The sequence below is a fragment of the Choloepus didactylus genome, chromosome 6, assembly GCF_015220235.1.
Source record: "Choloepus didactylus isolate mChoDid1 chromosome 6, mChoDid1.pri, whole genome shotgun sequence".
Classification (NCBI taxonomy): Eukaryota; Metazoa; Chordata; class Mammalia; order Pilosa; family Megalonychidae; genus Choloepus; species Choloepus didactylus.
This window is the reverse complement of record NC_051312.1, coordinates 8,065,102-8,090,080: the sequence shown is the minus strand read 5'-3', so window position 1 is coordinate 8,090,080 and position 24,979 is coordinate 8,065,102. Positions and strand designations below refer to the sequence as shown.

Below are 24,979 nucleotides of genomic sequence, written 5' to 3'. Positions count from 1 at the left end.
GCAGGTGGTTCCCACATGCTACTGCAGCTGCGCCAACAGCTGAAGTCAACCCCACGACTCGGGGGAGGCAGTCCCTACACCTGGAAAGGGTGGCAACAAGGAGACCCCAGTCCCATGGTCCCAGGAAAAGGGTCCACCTCGTTCCACAAAACTCACAAGAATCGCACGTGCCATCACAATCCATGATCCTTACAAGAATCGTGGAGCATTTCTGGCTTCCTTTTTTCCCCTCAAAGACTCAGCATTTTATTTCCAGACTCAAAACAATTACATTTCTTAATACTTGCTAACTCTTAAGCCTCATAAATCAACACGATGCAGTTTTTATCCCTCCAGGGGTTGACATGGTTAAGTATGTGATACATTTTCTGGGAAGTTCTTTGAGGGATTACAAATGGGGCCTGGCCCCTTCCTTCAAGGAACTTATCATCTAGTGGGGGGAGCGGGAGGGGAGAGGTTCAGGAAATAATTAATGAGCCCAGAGAGCACGTGACCAATGGCACCAAGGAGATAGTAAAGAAGTGGGAAAGAGAAGAACACAGGAGGTAAGGAGCGGGCAGTGATGGTGAGAAGGATGGAAAGAAGGAGACCTCAGCGGGTAGGTGATGATGAGAGAGGCGGGGAGGAGGGAAAAATAGAGATCCCAGAGAACACTGAGGGTGGGGAAGGAAAGAGAGACCAGGAGCTCGGGAGAGAAAGATGAGAAGCTGTGAACAAGTCACTGCTTAAGCTTTCTGTAAACTCCTGTCCACCTGATGACAGCTCTTTGCTTTGCTTAAATATTGAAGCATCTTTACTTAAAACTTCCCTTCAAATGAGAGGTCAGAAACATAGTAAATGTTCAGTAAGTGGTGGCTATCATGTGGCAGACCCTGAGCTTTAACACATTCCATTCCATCCTGAGAGTTAGGTATTTCCCCCACTTTATGAATGAAAAGCTGAGGCTTAGAGGAGTTTGGTAAGGTCAAAATAACTGGTAGGCAGCAGAACAAGACATTTACTCTCTGATGCCAAAGCTTTTTATGCTGCCTCGGGGGGAGATCTTCAAGACCAACTTCTCTATTTTGGTTAAGACCTGCACTGGGTGGAATATCTCTACTTCCTCAACTTTTAAGGAGTGAGGAGAAATCGGAAATAGTTCAGCTTTGTTGACCAGAGTTTTTTTCTTACCCATTAAAGTCTAAAAGAAGTGGGTGATCTGAATTTTGACTCCCAGCATTTGTTGGGTCTTAGCTTTGCTTAGGACAGATTTGTTGGTATCTTATTAAGCATCAGCTTATTCCCACCAGGGACCCTCTTCTTGATGCTCCAACAAAGAATTTTTCTTTCCTTCTTCCCATATATCACTCTCCCCTTCTCTCTGCAGCTGCAGTTCAAGCCATAGGAACCTGTTTCCCAGTGCGTGGGCTTCCTGGGGAAACTTCTAAGCTCCATTCTCCTTGAAAATGGCTCTTTTAGGGCAAAGCAGGGAGCCTGACAGATCTGCCCTTGCCAACCGGAGCCATTGTGATCGTAGGGGGAACCACTAGCCACCTGCCCATCTCTTATCACCCTGCACATCTGTTTTGGAATATTAACAAGGCCTGCCTGAGAAGAGACCTTTGTGTATATCTGTTTAATTGTCCAACTCCTCCAATGCAGACGAACAAATGTAAAAGAGCTGACTGCAGTCTCACAAACCTTGTCCTATTTGCAGTCCAGTTCAGATTAAGTTTTACCAATCCTGTTCTCGGAACCTTCTTAGGTTCCCTCCCAGTATACCCACCTGAGTCAAACCATTTGAGGCTGTAAGAGATATCTGCCTGTTTAAGGTGAGCCACTCAGTTCCTTGAGGGTTAATTACTCAAGGGATTCTGGACCTTAAGGAAAAGGGCAAGACAACTTTGGAGCTCCAGTAAGAGGCCTTCTGTCTCTCTCTCTCTCTTTGCCCCAAGTATCCCCTGGGTTATAGGACTGGGTGGGAAGGAAATGAAGGCAGTTATTTTGCAAAAAGCAAAGAGGCCCAACACTTATTTTGTCTAACAGTGGCAGAAATTTTTCTCTCCTATTGAAAAAAAAAAAGCTACCACCTTTTCCCTTTTTCTACACCTACAGAGAAGCAGATGCCATGGACCTACATCTGCTGGTGCCAGTGTGGAAGACTGCTGTTTTAAAAATATCTTTTATGGCCCTCTGAAAGACTTAAAAAGGGCTTCAGACCTGATAAAAGTTTTGGTGATCATCTTCTTTGTATCAGTGCTCTGAAAAATCCAATAAGTCTGAACAAAACTGGTGTCAAAATAAAGAATATTTCCTAGTTACTGGAATGCAACAGGACGGATGCCAGATTAACAAACTGACCTTTTTGTGTCATAGCAGACCATTGGACTTTTTTCTGTTGGAGTAATTATGCAAGCCGTTTAACCTTTCCATACTTCAATTGCCTATCTTTAAAATGAATATAATGCTACCAGCCACTATAGCTTGTCTCCCAAAGATGTTGTGAAACAAAGTAGAGAATGTCCTCAAGTTAGCATGTAGAAAAACCTCGTGAGGTAATAAATAATAAGAGCTTGGGTTTATGGAGTGCCTTGATCGTAGGGATCTAGGATCAACGGTCTTTCTCTTAAAGCCTTTCTAAAAGACTTTATGGAAGTTAGATAGATGATTCATTCCATGCTGTAGCATAGTTAAAGAGTGGGAAACCCTGGCAGGGAGGAAAAGGTTTGTGTGACCCCATGCAGCACCGGCGCAGGAGGCCGGTAGTGCCAACCCCGATATGTAAGCCAAAGCCACGCTCCTTCACGGGAATTAAAATTGAATCGCGGCCCAAAGCAGGAGATCGGCTGAGAAAATGCCCCGATCGCGGTTGGGTTGCTCGCATGGCATTGCTCGGATGCCTCCGGCCGGGATCCGTCGACGTCCGGAGCCTGGCGGCCCGTCGGGCAGCTGCCGAGACGCGGGAGCTCGTTCGTGGGCAGGGCCGGCGCGGCTCGGGCGGCCACTGCCCTGCAGCTGACCCTCGCGCGAAGCTGCGCGCATCCAGAGGAGCCATCATCCCCGCCGGGCCTCCCGCGCCCGCCGCGGCCCGCGGTCGGCCCGGGGGCTGGGGGCGGCCCGCGCACCCCTCCGTGGGGGGCGCCCCGACTCGCCGGGGGCGGGGTCACGTCCCACCCGGGCCGCCGGGGGCACCGGCGCTGCGGAAACAAGAGCGTGGCCGAGGAGCGGGGGCTTCCCGGGCCACCTCCCCGGGCGCCTCCGGCCCGCGGTGGGCGCGCCGGCCGCCGCCGCCCCCCCCGGGCCGTCGCGGAGACCACTCCCGCGTCGGATACCTGTGGACGCCCTTGCCAAGCGCCCGGAGCTCCCCGGGGGGAGCCGAGCCCAGGACGGACATGCTACTCCCGTTTCCTGCCCCTTCGGAGCAGCGAGGAGTGGGTGAGGCGGGGCCGGGCCGCTGCACCGAGGAGTCGCCTGGGCCGAGGGCGGACGGGCCCCGCGGTGGGGGCGCCAGGGCCTGCCCGGGGATGGCGGGCAGGCCGGCCTCGGCCCACCGGCCGGCCGCGAGGGGGAGGGCAGCCTCGGGGTTGCGGCCCTTGCCTGCGCCCCCTCGCCCTGGGCAGGCCCGAAAGGGGCGCCTAGGTCGGTCCGCCCCGGCCCAGTGGCCTGACTCCGGGAGACCCCGCTTTGAGGCGGGTAACGGCTGCCCTGGCCCAGGCCGCTCGGCCCTCTAGTTGTGTGACTGTGACAGGCCGACTGGGGCCGAGGGCGGTTGAAGGGGAAGGGGTGCTTCTCCCCACTGCTTGGGGGAGGGGGTGTTGTGCTTTGTGGGGGGTCGGGGGTCACCACCCTCCCGGGAGGGGTGGGGGAGGGCCGCCGGCGCAGCTGGCCGGCGAGGGGCGGGGTCACAGAGGCGAAGAGTGAGTGTGTGTTCGAGCTGGGGGGGGCGCGCGCGGAGGAGGATCCGAGCCCTGCGCGCAGGCGCGAGGAGAGGGCCAGGCCGGAGCCCTGGAAGCAGGCCGGCGGCGAGCGGGGGCGGTAGGCTGGCGGGAGGGCGGGCGGGGAGCCGCGTCGGCGTCGCGGGGCGCGGGCGTCTGGAGGCCAACGCATCCGCGCGTGCGCGCGCCGGCGGAGTGTCCGCGTTAGAGGGGAGTGACGTGTGCGCGTTCACGTGCGCCCGGGAGAGCGGTAAGAAGCGAAGGGAGGCTGGAAGGGGGTGGGGGGCGGGTAGGGTGGAGAGGCGGCGCCTGCGCAGTGCGCCGCGGAGAGCTGTGTGTATGTGAGAGTCTGACGGGTTCAAAATGGCGGCGGCTGCTTCAGCGGCTCCTCCTGTGTGAGGGAAACAACACCCCTCCCTGGCGGCGGTGGCGGCGGCGGCGGCAGCTCCTCGCAGAGCACCTTCCCAGCGGCTGGGCCTGTCGCCGCTCTGTCTATCCTGGGCAGGGGGCGCTCCGGGAGGAGGGGCAACGCCAGGGGGCCCATCCCCCGGAATCCCTCCTCTGCGACTGGGGAGTAGCCGGGGGGCTTGTCCCGCAGCGCGGAGCCCGGGCTGAGGGGGAGTCGCGAGGGGAGCAGGGGCCCCCAGCCCGGCGCATCGCGCCGCTCCCGCCCTCTCCGCCCCCCGGGGCCGGGGCCCGCGTTCCGGGGGGCCGGGGCGGCGCGGGGAGCTTCGGGCCGGCCGGTCTCAGCTGATCGGCTGCCGCTCCCGGGCTCCCGGAGACGGCCGGGCGGCTGCTCGCAGAGGGCACGGCGAGGAGGGCGCTCCCCGCGGCCAGGCTGGCCCGGGGCTCGGGCTTGGGCTGCTGACCGCCGGCCCGGGGGAGGCGGGGGCGCCCCGGGCTCGGCGCCGAGGGGTCGCGCGCCCCTCTCTTGACGCCTCCGACTCCCCGTCTCCGAAGCCCGAAGAGGAGGTTTTATTCAGCAACTGTTTCCTCTCTATTCTGGGTCGCTCTGACCCTCTCTGGATACCGGGTTGATCCACGGAAAAAAACCGAAGACGACGTTTGGGATTTAATTTTTCCTCTCAGTTTTTTGGAATCTTTTAAAAGCTTCTCACTCCGACAAGAACTAAACAGCAAAATCCCCGGTGAGACTCCCCCCCACCCCCCAACCCCATTTGGAAGTTTGGTTGGATGTGTTATTTGAAGACTTAATGTAAAGTTTGTATTTCTTTTTCCAATGGGGGAACCATTGAAACGCCTTTTGCTGGGGGAGCCGGGCGAGCTCTGCCGTTTTCCCTCTCCGGCCCTGGCTGCGCTTTTGAATAAGGGGGTGCAAACAGGGTTTCCCTCCCTGTGTCGGCCGAGGGCTTCCTCCAAGAGGGCTCTGCCTTGAACTGTTCTCTCAAACTCTGTCATCGAGTCCTCTGGTCTCGTAGCAGTTTGAGAAGGATGCTATTAACGTGGCTGTAGTGTAGTTACAAAAAAGAAAAAAAAAAAAATCTGCACTACCTATGGAAGCCATTATCCATGAGAATATTTTGAAAAAAAGAAAACCCTTTTTCGGTGTGAAGGAGTGACCGTCGCGCAGACCGGTCTTTAATTTTGGAAAACATGTATTCAACTCGTATCCATAGATCGAATCGTTTATTTTATTACTTTATTCAAAAGGAGTTGATGGCATTTTTGTGCCTGGTTTGCGACTTCTCTTAAATTTGTTCCAGAGTTGTACACAGGCGTGTGTTGCGGTGGAGGGTGGGTTTGGGAATGAAAAGATCCAGGGAGTCTAGGAAGGAACGTGACGATCGTGTATGGCTTTTCTAGAGGGGTTTGGGAAATTGTTTTGCAGTCTTTCTCCAAACTCAATTTTTTCTGTCCTCTTTTTATGTATTCTGTATTCTGTCGTCGTCGTGTGCTCCCCCCCCCCCCCCCCCGTTTCTAATTACTAGTGAGGTAGAACTGATTTGGTTGGTATCTGGATTAGTTCAGTGTGTGGTTCACCTGGTCGGCTCTCTAGAGATGAAAGAAAGTCCTGGGCTTTTCTTCTCTTTTTCTTTCTCTCTCTCTCTCTCTTTTTTTTTTTTTTTCTCGCTGATACTGCTATGTAGGGGAGCTTTGCTAATTGTAATCCTGTGGGGAGAAACAAGTGATGTTGCCCATCCACAGGGAACTGAAACCAACATCTCGTTTTGCCTAGGCCTTGGACAGTTGTAATGCGGTCATTAATGTCGATCATGACAGGGAACCGCTTGCACCCAAATTCAGGAAGAGGAACCTGATTTCTTAGGAAGCCTTTAACTTCACAGTATCTTAAGTATTCCTTTCATTGAAAAAAAGGATTAAGTTCAAGGATGAGTTTCTCATCTTTGCTCATGTCATTCTTCTTTAGCATTGCATTCTGATTCCTAAGGAGGAAGAGGAAGGCAGCCCTGGAGTGGTCTTTTTCAGTAATTTCAACAGAAGAGTGAGAGATGGAACCCGAAGAGGAAAGGATTCGTTACAGCCAGAGATTGGTTAGTATTTTCTTAAACGTTTGCTTTTTTTTTTTTTTTTTTTTTTAATTTTGAAGCAGAATAATTATTTTGTCTCTGTTTATGAAATCACTGTGAGATTAAAACTTTTCAGTTGGTACTTCTTTGCACCAGAGGAAGGAAGGTGTATAAATATCATTTGGTTTTTATAGAAATCATTGTAGATCAAGGGATTTTGTGGATTACAATGGGACAGAGATTCCTAATTTGGCGATACTGGCATTGTAATAAAACTGATTAGAACATGGAATTTAGGGGCAAATTGTGTTTGAGGAATCATAATTTTATATAATTTTTTAGATTATGTTGTGCCAGGATTTGTGACTCTGAGCTGGAGACTGGAACTATGGATTATTATTTTTTTTTAATAAGTTAACACTTAAGTAGGTTTGGAGGGTTGGTGGGGTGGGGGTTGAGGACAGGTAGAATACTGGATGCTGATAAAGTTCTGTAGTTCAGGAGGAGTGTATGAGATAACTTGTTGAAATAATTTTTTGTGTGGTAATGACTTGGAGGCTGCAAGCTTGAATGTGCATATGGAATACTTGATACTTTAGGCCCTCCCTTTCCTCTCAGGGCTTCCCTATTGGGAGTTTAAGAATTTGTTGTTTCAATTAAGAATTTGATTTTTGTTTTCCTTAGTCAAAGAGGGCTTTATTAATTTATTCACCATAAATTCATTCCAGAAATTTGAATTTGTGTTTGTAGAGTGGGAAACGAGGAAAGCCACAGAATTGTGTTTATTATGTCAAATTTGCTGAACTGAAAGGCCTGGAAGATTTTTAAAGGAATTTATGGTGGCTTTATTTGGCTCTGTGTTTTAGACCGAATTTGGAGGAAAAAAGAGTCATTCCCTAATTCTTCCCTTTTCTGATGACCCCTGCTCCTTTTGCAAAAATACTATTTAAAAATTTTTTTAAAAAACATGATTTATAGTGGTTTGGAATATATTAGCAAGTATATCCAGCAGCCGTATTTTCTGGTGAGCCTTATTTCAGAGGTTTGCCTCTTGCCTCCTGATCCGTATGTTGAGATTTATAATTCCTTATCTCTAACTCTTAAAAATAAAGTAGATTAGTAATGGAAATTTGTAGGTTTAGAATTTTTTGTTTTGACATTTCTGAAATTAAGCTTTTCTTTGAGAACAGAAAGAGAGAGGATGCTGCAAAACTCCCTTCCCAGATAGTTATTGCTAGATGGAATTTGTTTTTATCATGCCAAGCTTATAGGATTGCTGAGCTGTTATATGGGTATCTAAGGGATCTTGGGATCCAGTCTTTCAGCAGGCATAAGTTTTCACATTTTTTTTAACAAGGTAGAGAGTAGTGGTAAGGAGATCCAAGGAATCTGTAACTTTTGTCCTGGTAAGATTTTTTTCCCCCCATTTGTAAGGTGACTGCTACCTGTTGCACACATTAACCCTTTCCTCACCTAGCATATTTTTTTCTTTGGCTTAATATGCTATTGTAGCAGGGTTATGTAGGAGGATGCTTCACTTACGTGGGGGGCTCTTTCTTAGTTAGAATTTTGGGTAGTAATCTTGAAGCTTAGAGTGACTGATGTCTTTTTTTTTCCTTTCTAAGATTACATGACAAAATTGTATCTCAAGTGTAAATCCTTTCCATAATATAAGTTGATATAAGAGCATGTTAGCTGCTTATTTGAGTCAACCTGCCTACCAAACTTCACCCGTAAGCTCATCTCTATGTATATGGTGAGTGCTCATATTATAGAATTCTCTGTTGAGTAAGTTAGATCTTCATTGAGCAAATGAGTTTTAAGACTAACATAATGGCAGGATGAGGAACTTACATTAAGTGAAAGTACAGAGATGCTCTTTTCCATTTTTCTTTGTCTTCCAAGAGTTATACTAATTTTTTTTAGTAGTTAGAACAGATCAGAGTATACAACTTCTGGTTTTGAAGTTACTGGTCATGGAACTTAAAGTTTGAAAGAGTGACAAAACAATAGGTTATTAATTTGGCTTAGTGGTTAAAGTTTGTGTAGTCCTTTGTAATCAATATTGTCAAATTGAATTGAATCCTCTAGTACATAGCGTCATAATGTTACTGATCATTACTTCCTGTTATTAGTAGATAAAACCTAAGTAGTCACCCCTCATACCTTCAAGATAGCCTCTTGGGTGAGAAAACATAATGTCAGTATAAAATGTCTGAACCTAAATTTGTTTTGGAATGAGAATAGCTTTTTAATTTGGACCCTTTACCTATCATTTTTAAACAAAGTTGTAATCTTACTAATATTAATGTTTGAATAGATCCTTTGAATGCTTTTTACTGATGTAGCTGTTCCAAGTGCACAAGCTGCATTTGGTAAAGAAAATTTTGTTATGTTTATGTAATCTTTGTACAAGCCATTTTTAAGAAATCAGAAAGAGCTACTGAAAAAACAAACTGGCTAGTCTTTTGCCAAACTTAATTATTTACCTATTACATGGGGAAGAGAATTGAACCTTTGAAGGTGTATGCAAGGGTAGATTTGGGGCATAAATTCTGCTTTCTGGAACGAGAATACTTATTTTTCAGTGTCGGAGTTACACTGAACGGCCAGGAAATGAGAAGGGTGGGTAAACAATGTTTGGCTTTTCTTAAGCAAGACATAGATTTTTTTTTTTTTTTTTTAATCATCATTTTATTGAGATATATTCACATACCACGCAGTTATACAAAACAAATTGTACTTTCGATTGTTTACAGTACCATTACATAGTTGTACATTCATAACCTAAATCAATCCCTGACACCTTCATTAGCACACACACAAAAATAACAAGAATAATAATTAGAGTGAAAAAGAGCAATTGAAGTAAAAAAGAACACTAGGTACCTTTGTCTGTTTGTTTGCTTCCCCTACTTTTCTACACATCGATCCATAAACTAGACAAAGTGGAGTTTGGTCCTTATGGCATTCCCAATCCCACTGTCACCCCTCATAAGCTACATTTTTATACAACTGTCTTCGAGATTCATGGGTTCTGGGTTGTAGTTTAATAGTTTCAGGTATCCACCACCAGCTACCCCAATTCTTTAGAACCTAAAAAAGGTTGTCTAAAGTGTGCGTAAGAGTGCCCACCAGAGTGATCTCTCGGCTCGTTTTGGAATCTCTCTGCCACTGAAGCTTATTTCATTTCCTTTCACATCCCCCTTTTGGTCAAGAAGATGTTCTCCATCCCACGATGCCGGGTCTACATTCCTCCCCGGGAGTCATATTCCACGTTGCCAGGGAGATTCACTTCCCTGGGTGTCTGATCCCACGTAGGGGGGAGGGCAGTGATTTCACCTTTCAAGTTGGCTTAGCCAGAGAGAGAGGGCCACATCTGAGCAACAAAGAGGCATTCAGGAGGAGACTCTTAGGCACAAATACAGGGAGGCCTAGCCTCTCCTTTGCCGCAACCGGCAAGACATAGATTTTAAAAAAGTTTTTTTATGAAAACATTTGTGTCTTTGTGTTTAGATTGCTAGAACAAAATCAGACCTCCAAGGTAAGTTTCTATACCTGAGGAGGTTCTCACGTGGGATAGGAGAGAACCTCCTCAGGTGTATTTGGTGTATATTTGGTTGTCCTGTGGTAAAGATACTTTATTTCGGTATATCTAATAAATTTAAATGTAAGGCCTTACTGAGAGACACTTGACAGGTACTAAGGATGGAACTTTTTTTTTTACGTTTGGTTTCAAGAGCCAGTGTTGTGGTAGTTTTGGATTTTTGTCACTGTCCGTATGTAACAGAGTGCTCACTCACTCAGTGGGAATGTTTGGCATAATATCCCATAGTTTCTTAAGAACATGTTGGCTGCCTATGTGAGTGGCAGTCTGCCTACCAAACTTTAATGTAAACTAAAGTGTCAGGTCCAAAGTAATTATAATTGGTGACCTTTTAGATTTTCAAACCCACCAATCCTGAGTAATCCTTACTTATTGTGTAGAAAATCAAAGGCAAATAATATGCTTCTAAACTAGATGCTTAAATTAAAGTTTTTATACTATGTAGTATGATCACCTTCAGTTTTAAAATGATACTTGTTTCATTTTTACTGGAAAAGATGACTTTTGTTATATTTTTAAACACATATACTAGATTATAATATCTGCCCCCAGCCTGTATAGTGTATTGCACATATAGTTATATTTAGTATGGATAAAAATCCACTAGCCCCGTGCTGAAGGAAATTGTAGAAACAAATGAACCTGTCAAATCCTTGTAAAAGAAAATAAAGACAGAATATTTCAGGGTAAAAGGAGCTAGGTAAACTGAATATTTTTTTCTCTCAGATTCACCTAAGCCAGATGGTATTATCTGAAGGAGGAGATGTTGATTTACTTGAGAATTCAGTTTGCTTGTCAATCTTGATGATCAGATTAAGGTATTTTCTAAAGGATGTTATTATACTATCATACGTTCAACCCTGTTAACGTGCCTTAGGTATGATTCTCTCTGCAATAGCTAAATCACTTATTTGTTGCAAGGAACAGGGGACATTGAAGTCCTGTGATATTCCCACCTTTTTTTCGTTCAAGTTTATCCTTGAAACTTTCTGCCCAGATTCAGCAGCAGTTACCAGATTATCGCTCTAGAAACAATCCCACTGAACGAACCCTGCTTTAAGGTCTTTTTGCCTGGAAATAGATTAGGCAAAGTGGAATTCTGATTTTAAGCCATTTTATTTTTCTTAGCATGAACGTATCATTTTATTAACAACTGGAAAAAAATTATAGGTGTCTAAATTCACTTGTTTAACTCATGTAATTATAGTTACTTCATTAGTCGTCAGTGTTTGTTGGTAGAGGAGTACAGTGTTCTGATCGTTGCATCCTCCTTCCTGATGACGTAGGAAAAACTTGTTGCCCGCTTTTGGATGATTCAATTTGCAGATAATGAGGGACCTAATTCTTTATTCTTACGCATCACTCTTACACAGTAAGCTGTATTTTTGGGACCCAGAAGGAAGACTATATTTAAGCCGTATCACTTTCGCTTGTTTTCTTTTGCAGAGCACTGATCACTACCTTACTGATGTTTGTTTTTGTGTATATCTCACCACTAGAATGTCAGCTTCAGGAGACTGGGACTTTGTTTTTGTTTATGTAGTATACTGGAGCTTAGAATAGTGCCTGCCATAAAGAATGTGCTCTATAAGTGTTGATATTGTAGAAAGCCTGTTTTTTTTGGCTGCTAGTTTCTTGAGTGACCATTAGTCCCACTGAATGGAGGAGAGTTTTGTGTATGGTAGGGAGCAAAATACCTGGATTTTGGGGCCTTGCAGAGTAGATAAGAACAAATAAAAATTTCTGCTTAACACACATGCCAAATGAGTACATTTGTAATATTTGGGCCATTTAGAATAAAGAAAGAAAATGTCTACTTGACTTTAAAAGTTCAGTCTGAATTTCATGCTCTCCTACTTCTCTAATCCCTGGCTAAACCCTCAACATCAAGGATTATGCTGACCTGTAGACAACCTTAAAACTGTGAAGTTGCAAGTGATAGTGTTTGTATTATTCTCTTGTTCTAGAGTTTTAGACATTAAGAAGGGGAATTGATTGGTTTACTGTACATACATTCTTTACTTTATGTCTTTATGTAGTTTTCCTTCTGGGAAATGGACACCCGTAGGTTCTATTAATTTTCTCTGTTTATCTCATTTTTTGGATATACCTTATTTTTCCATTGTGCTATCACATCAACAAAGTTTAAAATTCAAAAAACATTTATTGTGTTCTGAGTACTAGGCTAGGTTCTTTAACCTGCATATACATTACTGTATTTAATCCTCAAAACTATGGCATAGTTTTTTTTTTTTTTTAATTTTCATTATCGCTATATATACAACATAAATTTTCCCATCTTTACCCTTTCAAGTATACAATTCAGTGGTATTAATTGCACTCACAATATTGTGCTACTATCACTACCATCTGATGGTATAGTTTTGTTTTTTAATGCAACTTTATTGAGATTATTCACATACAGTACAATCCATCCAAAGTATGCAGTCAGTAGCTCGCAGTATCATTGCTTAGTTATGCATTCATCACCATAGTTAATTTTAGAACATTTTCATTACTACAAAAAATAAAAATAAAAAAAGAAAACCCAAAACATCCCAAACCCCTTAACCCCCTCACCCCTGATTACTGACCTCTGGTATTGGTATGGTACAGTTGTTACTGTTGATGAAAGAGTATTAAGATATTACTGTTAACTCTAGTCCATAGTTTGCAATAGGTACGTTTTTTCCTGTATACCGCTCTATTATTAATTCCTTGTAATAGTGTCATACATATGTTTTAGTTCATGAAATAACTTTTTTTTGATATTTGTATTATTAATCACAGCCATCATCCACTGCAAGATTCACTGTATTATACAATCCTGTGTTTTAACCTAGCTTTCCTTCTGGTGACATACATGAATCTAAACTTCCCTTTTCAACCACTTTTACACACAATACAGCACTGTTAATTATATTCACAGTAACATGCTACCATCACTCTCTTCATTTCTAAACATTTAAGTTCAACCTAGTTAAAAGTTCTGCACATCTTAGGCAGCTGCTCCCCATTCTCTAGCCTCATTCTATCTTTTGGTAACCTGTATTCTAGATTTTATGTCTATGAGCTTACGTATTATAATTAATTCATATTAGTGAGATCATACAATATTTGTCCTTTTGTGTCTGACTTATTTCACTCAACATATTGTCCTTAAGGCTCATCCATGTTGTTGCGTGCTTCAGAACGATGGTATAATTTTTTTAAAAATTCAGTTTTATTGAGATATATTCACATACCATACATTCATCCACAGTGTACGATTAACTGTTCACAGTAGATGGTATGGTTTTAAACCTTAAAATTTTTAGTATGAAAATGGCTGCTCAGGGAGGGGGTCATGACTTACCAAAGGTTGCAAAGTTGGCAGGGGTGGAACCAGACCTTGAACTTAGGTACCCTGACTCCAAATCCCATATTTTCTGATACCCACTCTTATTGTAACAAGTTGTAGACTGAGTACTGCTCTTTGAGGCTACTTTTAAAGTTTTTTCCCTAACAGATGATCACTAAATATCTTAAATGAGATAACTACAAATATTTTGACAGCATGTGTTTGATCATGTTTTAAAAAGATCGGCACAGTCTTTGTGAACTTTGAATTTATTGCAGTTAATCTATTAAAACAACATAGCAGTATTTGTGTAGTGTGTGTGTATGTCACGCCTTTTATTTATCGTTTATGTATGTCACTCATTGTTTTCTGGGTTAAATTTTAAGTTTTTTTGGGGGGGGGAGTGTTTCTCTATGAGTACTTGGTAAAAACTTAAAGCGTAAAGATAAAAGGTGGCAAATAGGGATCAAACCAGTGGTTCTGGCAAATACAGTGGTGAAAGCCTCTCCCAGGTAGTTAGAGAGGAGGAAAAATGAGGTTGGCCTTTCAGTAGACAAAGGTAACGTAAGCTTTACTATGGAGTGGGGAGCCTAATAGCCTGCTTTGAGGCCATCTGGTAGATTAGTAAGACTGAAGTAGATTTGTTTTGGGAGGCACCGATGATAATGTTGGGAACAGATTTTAAACAACTTTGAAAGCCAGGTATGGCCGATATAGAGTCATTGGAAGTTCTGGTTTGTTTTGAATAGAACAGTAATTTGATCAAAGTGGCATTCTGGAGTAATATTTCTGGAGTTTCAGATCAGAATGATGTCTAGAAAAATATTGAAATAGTTTTCGTTTTGAGGCAATAGATATCTGAACTTTAGGGCAGTGGTTCTCAAAGTGTGGGTTCCTCACCAGCATCATTGGTATTATTTGGGAACATGGTAGGAATAAAATTGTTAGGCCCACCCCATGCTTACTGAATCAGAAACTTTGGGGTTGGGGCCCAGCAATCTATTTTACCAAGCCAGTGATTCTGATCCATGCAAAAGTTTCAGAATTGCTCTGGGGTATAGGTAATAGAAATGGAAAGGAAGGGATAGAAGCATACAGAGCAGTGAAGAACTGACAAAACTCGATGACTGACTAGATACCAGCATGATGTAATGGACAGCTTTCTTGATTGGAGATCATGAACCCTGAGATCTACTATCTACTCTATCACTAACTGTCAGCTTTAAACAAGAGAACTTGACCTATCTTTGAGGGAGTTGGACTAAGTGATTTTTGAGGATTTTGGAGGCAGAGGCAAAAAAATTAGAACTCTGGGATGCCAGGAAAACCAGAAGAATGAATTTTCAAAAGGGGAAAGAGAACGTGGGTGAATGTTTTAGACAACTGGAGATGTTAGCAGATTCATTTAAAGTAGGGGTTTTCAATTGGGAGTGATTTTGCCTACTGGGGGACATCTGGCAACGTCTGGAGACATTTTGATTGTCAGGGTAGTGCTGGTATTTAACTGCTAAATATTCTCTAATGCACAGGACAGCTCCCACAACAAAGAATCATCTGGTCCAAAATGTTAATAGTGCCGAGGTTGTAAAACCCTGATTTAAAGGGAAAAATCTGATAAATAGGTTCTATCTAACTGTATTTCTGTCCTTATTTTCTACTGTTCATCTTAGAGTTTTAAGTGTAACACAAAACATCTCAAAATCAGTCTCAGATTGTGTTTCCCAAAGTAAGCATGAAACTTCCCACCAGTGAACTTCATGATCATGGCTAATTCTCAGCTTATTTGCAGATTTCCTTATTACTCCTTTTAATGTCTCCTAACATCAGCTTATTTGGGAAACCTGAGTGAATATTCACTGTTTTGAGATTGTAAGATATAGGAAGAGATTTCAAAATCTTTTAATATTCTTTTTGAAGGATAGGAAAATGCAATAAAAGCTGTGGTGTTGCTCTGAGCAACTTTTGAGATATTGCTTATTGGTCCTATGGCTGAATACCCTATAACCATTCCTGAGAACTACCTCATGAGCTGGTTGTGGCCATCAGTGTGAATTCAAGGTAGTTTCCAATCTTACTCCATCTCCTTTTGTCCCTGGATCACAGAGGTTAGGGACGCTTTTGTGCCAGGGCAGAATAATCTGTTTGACTGACTCTTGTTTCTACAGTGAACTCGAGAATGTACATTCTTAAGTATAGTAATCATTTGATAGTTTCCAAAGCACTTCTGTATCTCTTGTGTCTTTTGATCCTCTTAACACAATTCTGGGGGGGTGCCAGAATTTGAGGACAGTGTTGCTGTGCTGCACAATTTCAAAAGATGTCATTCACATATCTTAATCTCTGTGAGAGCTGCCCCTGGAATTGTGAGTGGTATAGTCTGTGAGGCTGTACATGGTGGCCCTTTTCAGGTGGATAAGGTGAAAGAAAAGTCACTCTGTATATTGAAACTAGAAAACAAGCCCAATCTGATGAATATTAATCGCACACATTAATCAAGAGCATACTGTTTGCTTGGCTTCCAAGCACTTTACATATATTAACTAGCAACCCTTTGAGGTAGGGTCTATGATTCTCATTTTACGGTTTTGGAAACTGAGGCATAGTCAAGTTAAGTAACTTGTCCAAGGTAGCTAAAGATTCAAAGTAGGGAGCCTGGCGCCAGAGCCTGTTAAGCTATACTGCCTCTTCTTTGACTTTACTGAGGCACAGATTGTAAATGTTCTGTTGGTGAATTTAGGGTGTTTTCCAAGCCTTTTCTCATTCAGGATATTCATTCTCTTAAATATTTGTTGAGTGCTTATTCTGTGCCAAGCACTTTATTTGGGCCTTGCTTTTTTAGGACTTATAAATAATGTGATTTCAGATAGTGCTGAATGTTTTGAAGAAACTGCTGAATGTTTTGAAGAGGGTGATGAGATAATTGTTGGGTAGGGAGCACCCCACTGAGATTAGGTGATCATTGAAAACCCCCCTGAGAAGATAACATTTTGTACTGAGACCTGAGTGATGAGGATCAATCATGTGAAGTTTAAGGCCAGAGGGGAACAGAACTGGGTCAAAAGAGCTCTAGGTATAGGTACCAGCTAATGCAAAGCCCTGCGGTGGGAATAAGAAAATATTACTAAGCACACATGTGTCAGACACCATGCAAAGCTCTTGGGACACAGTGATGGGCAAGATAGGTATGATCTCTTTGTCATGGAGCTTATGGTGTGGTAGGGAAGTCATACCTTAAGCAAGTACTAGTAATGTTAATTATGTTTACTCTGAGGGCTACAAAGGAGAATACAGGATGCAATGAGAATGTGTATAGGGTCACTTAAAAAAGATATTAGGAGTGGGAGGAGGCATAAGGGAATACTTTTCCTGAGAAGGCCTTTAAATCAGAAACCTGAAGGGTGCATTGGAGTTAACCAGGCAAAGAAGAATGCATAAGATTTTCAGACAGAGGGATTAGCACTTGCAAAGACCCTGAGTTTGGAAGAAATTTGACATGTTTGAGGATCCAAACAAACAACAAAAAACCAAAAAGGCTGGTGTAACTGGAGAGAAGGGACAAGGCAGGCAGGGATCATGTCATGTAGGGCTTTATCCTGAAGGCAGTGGGAGTCATTGAAGTTAAGTAGAGGAATGATATGATTGGGCTAATATCAGTGGCTGCAGTGTAGAGAAAGGATCAGGGAGAGGCAAGAATGGATTTGGGGAGACTAGTTAGGAGGCTACTCCAGTGGTTTAGGTAAGATATGATGGTGGTATGTTTAAGGGTGCTGGCAGTAGAATTAAAGAAGAGATAGTTTTAAGAAATAGAATCGTAGGACTCTGGTTCATTGGATGTGTGGAGGGTGAGCGTAAAGGAGGTACATGTAAGTATGACTCTTAAGTTTCTCTCATGCAAGTGGATTGTGGTGTAGTCCTTTTATTGAGATAGTGCACACTGAAGGAAGAGCAGATTGGAGATTGAGGAGTGGTACATAAATTCAGTTTTCAGTAAGTTTGTACAGGTTGAATGTAAGATGCCTGTGAGACATCCCAGTGGAACTGTTATGTGTGTGATTGGGTGTGATTCTGGACCTCAGGAAAGGCTGATTAGCATTTATAAGATAATTGAAGTTGGGTAGACATGGAGTGGCCTGCAAAGAGGAGTGGGAAGGAGAGGCCAGAGAGGCGGGAAGAAAATCAGAATGATGTCATGGAAGCCAAGGGACTGTGTAGCACTTGCTGTACATCAGGCACTCTTCTAAGCATTTGTGTATTTTTACTCATTTAATGCTCATAACTCTATGAAGTAGGTGCTTTTATTGTCTCTGTTTTACAGAGGAGGAAAATGAGGCAAAAAGAATATATAACTTGCCCAAGATCACCACATGGTAACTGGAAAAGTTGGGTTTTGAACCCAGGCTGTCTGGCTCCAGTTTGTATTCTTAACCACCACTTTATACTAATAGTGTTTCAAGGAGGGAAGGGAGTGGTCACCTGAACAGACCCTGACTATACAGAGGACCCAACATTTCCTTTGGATTTGCCAACATAGAGGTTATTGGTGATTTTTAGCATCAAGGGTCTCAGTGGCATTCGGGGGTGGAAGGTATTTTTCAAACTAAATGTGAGATTAAATGGAGACAGTAAATGAAGACAACAATTTAGAGAAGTTTGGCTATAAAGAGAGAAGGGGAGGGAGTCGTAGCTAAAGTTAATGTGTAGGGTCCAGAGAAGGTTTTTTCGTTTTTTCTGTTTTGATTCTATTTTGTTTTAAGATGGGAGAGACTGCGGCATTTCTGTGTTAATGGTATTATTAATTATACTCCTTCCTCTTTATTATTCCCTATATTTAATCAGTTGCTATTACCTGCTAGATTTCTAATATTTCCTTGTAGTTGCACTGCCACTCCTTGTTCTGACCTTAGTCTACACTATTTTAATAGCCTCCTTTTTAGATTTTATTTTTGGGTGTCTCTTCTAGTATTTTATGTTGTGCTTCTAAGGTTCTGATTATGTCTTTCCCATCCTCTGTGACTTTCCCACTCTGTAGAGTCAGTGTTGGTATGAGACGAAACTGGACTTAATGAGACCTGGCTTGGAATTTCAGTTTATCAGCTCTGTGATCTTGGCAAGTTACTTGAACTTGATGAACTTTAATTTTTCATTTGTGGAATAATGAAAATGAAACTCACTTTTTTGGAAATAGTTTATAAGTGTTTGTTTAACGTTTGAAGTTTTTGCCATTTTAGTCACAAACTTCTTAGCCTAGTATTCATGTTCCAATTAACTTGTTAAAATTTAAAAGAAAAATTTAGTTTTAGTTTTGATTATGGTAAAATATGTATAACATAAAATTTGCCATATTAACCATTTTAAGTATACAATCTGGTGGCATTAATTACATTCACAATGTTGTGAAACTAAAGACATTTTAATCACCTCAGAAGGAAACCTGGTACCCATTGACAGTCCCTCCCCACTCCCTTCTCCCCCAGCCCCTGGCAACCACTAGTCTGCTTTCTGTCTCTATGGATTTACCTCTTAATGTTTTATATAAATGTGGCCTTTTGTTTCTGGCGTCTTTCACTTCGCTTAATGTTTTCAAGGTTTATCCGTATACCATGTATCAGAACTTCATTCCTTTTTACAGCTGACTAATATTTCCTTGTATGGATATACAGTTTGTTCATCATTCATCTATTGATGTGCACTTAGGTTGCTCTCACCTTTTGGCTATTGTGAATAATGCTGCTATAAACAAGGTCTCCTTGAGACCATTTTCAGTTTTGGGGGGTATATACCTAAGAGTGGAATTGCTGGGTCATAGGGTAATTCTGTGTGGAATTTTTTGAGGTGCTGCCTGTCTTCCACAGTGGCTGCATCGTTATGCATTCCTACCAGCAATGTATGAGGGTTCCGATTTCTCTACATCCTTGTCAACACTTGTTTTCTGTTTTTTTTGATTATAGCCATCCTGTGAAATGGTATCTCAATGTGCTTAGGATTTGCATTTCCCTAATGACTGATGGTGTTGAACATTTTTTCCTGGGCTTATTGGCCATTGTATATCTTCTTTGGAGAATATCTATTGAAGTCCTTTGTCCATTTTTTAATTGGGTTGTTTGCTTTTTTGTTTTTGAGTTGTAGAAGTTCTTTCTAATTGATTTTCAAAGCTTTATTTTCTTACTCTGTGTTCCAGCCATACCAAACTGCCTGATTGTTTTTCCCATATACCTTAATTCTCATTCTCTAAAGCCCTTGTACTGCAGAAACCTCCTTTCTGAATCCTTAAAATTTTTATAATTATCATCCTTATGTCCTTCTAATTCTTAGAGTTTTTCTTCCTACCTCTCATAATGTCTAACTGGATATAAGATAGGAAGTCTAATCATGTGTACATTATATGCTCCTTGAGGGCAGGGCATGATTCTTCCATGGCTCATATATGCATAGTACCATTTACATCATTGAGATTCTAAGATTCTTGGTTGGTTAACTGAATGTATGGTTTCATGGGGTCAAAGTAGAATAGAATAAAACAAAGTCACTCTATTCTATGGTTAAGTGCTGAAGATAACACTATAATTATCAGAAGGGTGGTAGTAAGAACAGAGTCAGAGAAGGGGAGTCAAGGTTCAAGAATTTGCCATATCTGATTGCTCCACTAGAGGCAGACTCTTCATGTTTCTTGGTACCATTCGGTTACCCTTCCTCTTATTCTGTGCTCACCAGGGTAGTTTCATAATTAGTTTGGCTCCTCTGGTTCTTTGATATCAAGAAACAGGGCCCCCTGGATAACAGGAATGAGTATACACAGTCACTAAAGGGCATTGATAGTTCTTTTGCCCTGCAGAGTAGAGTACTGGCCTACCCAGCCACCCCCCCCCCCCCCCGCAACACACACATTTTTTTAGCTATACACAACTTTAAAGGAGAAAAAGTGTCCAATTATCAGCAATAGTATCTACAAACACTATTCCTATGTGCAGAGGTTCTGCGAAGGACATTTGAACATGCTGTGTTGAATCCTTTCATACCCTAGCTCAGGCCCTTTTCACAGGAAAGCATTTTTTTGACTAGGTCAGACTTTCCTGTTTTAAATTCTTATAGTATAAAACACTGCTTATGCACGGCACTTACCACAATTGCAATTTAATATTTGCTTGGATTATTATTTAATTGTCTATTTCCCTGTTACTGTGTAAGCATCATTAAAGACAGCTACAATGTCTTTTCTTACCATTTTATCCCTCTGCTTGGTATAGTGCCTGGTCCATAGTAGGTGCTTAATGGATTCTTTCTGTGAATGTGCATTTCTAAAGTGCATTCCCTCCCATCCCATTCTGCCTTCTTGGAAAACTCCTAATTATCCTCCAAGGCACCCAGAAGTTGTCCTTCACTTGAACTTTCCCCATTATATTCCCAAGGCATTTGATATGCATTTCTGTTGTGGGACTGATCACCTTGTACTGTAGTTATTTAACCATGATCTCCTTTTACCCAGAAAGAGTAAAGTTCTTTAAGACAAGGAGCATTTCTTCTTCAGGTGCTCAATAGTGTCTATTGAAGCAAACAAAAATGTGTTATGCACTTTTAAAAATGCATTAAATGTATGTAATGAAGTAACAGAACCTTAACATGTAAAGAATCTTAAGCTTTACTGATCCATCTGGAAGATCCTTCTCAGTTCTAGTAATTTAAATCAGTTGTTCTCAAAGCATCAGACCATCAGCTTCCTTGTTAGAAATGCAGATTCTCCAGTGCTACCCCAAACTTACTGTGCCAGAAACTTTGAAAGCGGGACCCAGCAGTCAGTGCTTTAATAAGCCCTCAAGGTGATTCTGAAAAAAAGTGAAGCTTGAGAACCATTGGAATTGTTTTAGCAGTTTGTCTGTTTTCTGTTGGTTCAAAACAAAGGACAAGCAGTAAACAAACAAAGCTAGAGGTAACTACCTGTTCCGGTTTACCAGTGCTGCTGTTATGCAAAATACCAGAAATGGATTGGCTTTTATAAAGGGGGTTTATTTGGTTACACAGTTACAGTCTTAAGGCCATAAAGTGTCCAAGGTAAGTCATCAACAATCGGGTACCTTCACTAGAAGATGGCCAATGGCGTCCGGAAAACCTTGGTTAGCTGGGAAGGCACCTGTCTGGTGTCTGTTCCAGAGTTCTGGTTTCAAAATGGCTTTCTCCCAGGACATTCCCCTCTAGGCTGCAGCTCATCAAAAATGTCACTCTTAGTTGCTCTTGGGGCATTTGTCCTCTCTTAGCATCTCAGGAGCAAAAGACTGCTTTCAAAGGCCATCTCCAAAATGTCTCGGTAAGCTGCAGCTCGTCTCTCAGCTTCTGTGCATTCTTCAAAGTGTCCCTCTTGGCTGTGGCAACCTCGCTCCTTCTGTCGGAGTTTATATAGTGCTCTAGTAAACTAGTCAAGGCCCATGCTGCATGGGCGGGGCCACACCTCTATGGAATTATCTAATCAGAGTTATCAGCTATAGTTGGGTGGGTCGCATCTCCATGGAAACACTCAATCAAAGAATTACAATCTAATCAACACTAACACGTCTGCCCACACAAGATTGTATCAAAGATAATGGCGTTTTGGGGGCATAATGCATTCAAACTGGCCATTACCTTAATTTCTAACTTCACAGATTAAAGTTATTTTTAAAAAATTTCTTCATTTGTGTTTCCTGCCAGTTGAATTTGCTGACATTTTTCTAAACCACTTCTGATGATGGCTATATAGGCAAAGTGTCCTTGAATCAGGGAAGTAGATTCAGAAGTTTTGGAGACTGCTTCTTAATGCTTCATGCATCAAGCAAAATTGTGTTGTGTATTTATATTTTTATATGTTCATATAACACACATACATTGTGTTCTATCAGTGGAAGCTTCTCAATGGTGTTGGGTTAAGAAAAGGTAAAGGTAAAGTGCAGGCCTTTGTTAGGCAGACTTGACTGAGTGTTAGAGCAGAATAAGAAGCATAAAATAATGCGGATGATTTTTACAGCAACAGGTATACATACTTACCTCCTCTACCAGGGATCTTTCTTTAGCCATAAGTATTTGCCTCAGTGATACCTGGGACATACAGGTTGTCTTTGTGGACTAAAAAGAACTGGCTGGTATTCATCTGCTTCCTGTTGTGGGAAGTGCACACTTCTCTGATGGAAGCCATAAGAATAGTTAACATATATCAAATAGCTTATTTTGTGCTTGGCCCTAGGCTAAATGCTTTTATGTGGCCTCTTCCACCATAATTGTTTTGACTTAATACCTTGAGTGTAAATTTACTATCTCTTAAGGGAAGAGACACTTTTGGAAATGGATTTCTTAGGAAAGAACCCCTTTTAAAGATGCAGTGATGTTGACTGGTCAACAATATCATGTTTGTTCCATTTAGCTCTTATATCTTTAGTTATAACCCTTTTCAGACTTTGTCATTTAAAGAAATCTCTTTTTTTTGGTCTTTCTTTACATGGAAGCTGCTTTTTTTTCCTTCTTAAATTATTATAATCTCCTTTTTCCAAACCTTTTCTATCTATTAACTATTTCTTGGTGTAGTTACCAAAACTCAGAACTATTGTAGATTCAGAAGCTTTGTTCTTTTTGGTCTTTTGCGCATTCAGCAAATATTGTTGGCTCTACCATTGGTGTTTAATAAATGTGCTGGGTATACAAAAATGAATATTTGTACCCTGTCCTCATAGTCTGATAGGAGAAGCCATATAAACAAATAATTGTGCTATGGTGATAAATGAAAAATGAAATTTAGGTACAAAGTACAGATGTAAGAAAAAGGAGGGAGTGTCAGAGGAGTGAAGCAAGTCTGCAAAGAGGAGATAACTGTTAAGTTGCATATTGGAAGATTCGGCTAGGAGATGAGGAAGGGAATTCCAAACAGAGAGGCACCTGCATGTCCAACAGCACAGACGTATGAAACAGCACTGCAAGCTCAAAACAGCATTGCCAGTAGATCACTATTACTGTAACTTGAAAATGGAGGGAATCTGAGATGTGAAAAATCTGAGTTGTGTTAAGCTTGAACTTTATGCGGTAGGTGATGGGGAGATATTGGAGGAACCGTAAACATGGGGGAGACTTGATCATATTTCTGTTTTAGAAAGATTGTTCTTGGAGGTATTGTGGAGGATAGACTAGTGAGCAAAGAAGGCAGAGGCCAGGAAATGGGATAGGAATTTATTATAATAGCTTAGAAAGAAATAATAACTAAAGCCTAGGCACCAAGAATGGAGATGGAGGAGAAACTGAGTCAAGAGGCATTTTGGCACAGTTGATGGTTCTTCACAACCCTATTACGTTTTCTTGGAGAGAGGGATGACTCCTGAGTTCTTGTCTTGAATTGTTGGTTGAATGGTGGTGCCATTAATGAGAGAAGATACCATGGTTTTATACTTTTTTAAATTTTTAACATTTTAAACTTTTTATTTTGAAATTCTTTCAAATTTATAGGACAGTTGGAAAAAATATTACAAACCCTGTACAGAGAATGCCAACATCCCTATCCCCCCAGATACCCAGATCCACCAGTGTCTAATATTTTGCCACCTTTGCGTCATCTGTCTATCCATTTATCAATCCATTTTCTGAACACTTGAGTGTAGGTTGCGTATATCATGCTTCTCAAACACTTAATACTGCCATGTACGTTTCTCAAGAACAAGGACATTCACTTGTGTAACCACTTGAAGTACAGTTATCAAAGTCTAAGAAATTTAACACTGATGTAGAGCTTACATCTATATTCCATTTTTTAAAAATATGTCCACATAATGCCCTTTTGAGCCTTTTCTCCTGTCTTGTTAGAGCCTATCCAGGATCACATATTATATTAGTTGTCATCTCTATAGTTGCTTTTGCTTTTTTTTTTTTTTTAATTGTGGGAACAGATATACAACATCAACTTTCCCATTTCAACCACTCCAAAGCATACCATTCAGTGGGATTAATCACATTCACAGTTTTGCAGTACCCTCCCCACATTCCATTACTAAAACTTTCCCATCTCCCCAAACAGAAACCCCATGCTCATTACACTTAACTCCCTATTCCCCTTGCCCCCACTAGTGGCAACCTGTGCTCTACTTTTGTCTCTGTGAGCGTACATATTCTCCAGTATTTTCTTTGTAGTTACCATGGGGCTTAAATTTAACATCCTAAGTCTATAATAATTTCATTTGCTTTATTACCAACTTAACTTCAATAGTATATATAAACTGTGTTCCTGTACCCCTCCATCCCCTCACCTGTATGTAGCTCTTGTCACAGATTATCTGTTTATACATTATGAGTCCAAAACCACTGATTTATCATTACAGTTTATGCGTTTGCCTTTTAGATCCTGTAGGAAATAAAAAATACAATAGTACTGGCACTTACCTTTACTCATATCATTACCCTTACCTGAGAGCTTTATTTTTTCATGTGGCTTCTGTCAATCGTCACTTACTTTCAACCTGCAGAACTCTCTTTAGCATCTCTTATAGGGCAGCTTTAGTGGTGATAAAGTCCCTTAGCTTTTTGTTTATCTGGCAATATCTTAATCCCTCCCTCACATATGAAAGAAAGTTTTGTTGGATAAAGAATTTTTGGTTAGCAATTTTCTACTTTCAGCCATCCACTGCCT

The 24,979-nt window shown here is 41.8% G+C and overlaps 1 protein-coding gene across 3 annotated transcripts in view; it reads left to right on the top strand.

Annotated features, from left to right (window-relative positions):
- The first annotated feature begins 4,241 nt into the window (after positions 1 to 4,241).
- The window catches only part of KDM2A (lysine demethylase 2A), a 112,047-nt gene continuing 91,309 nt past the window's right edge, over positions 4,242 to 24,979 (top strand). The window contains exons 1-2 of one of the 3 annotated variants that reach the window (XM_037838018.1): positions 4,242 to 5,062; positions 6,325 to 6,427. In XM_037838018.1, the coding sequence (XP_037693946.1) occupies positions 6,386 to 6,427 (42 nt within the window). In that variant the 5' untranslated portion in view covers positions 4,242 to 5,062; positions 6,325 to 6,385. Of the gene's footprint in view, positions 5,063 to 6,303; positions 6,428 to 24,979 lie in introns of those variants that run through there. The other 2 variants (XM_037838017.1, XM_037838016.1) reach the window with 2 other exon arrangements.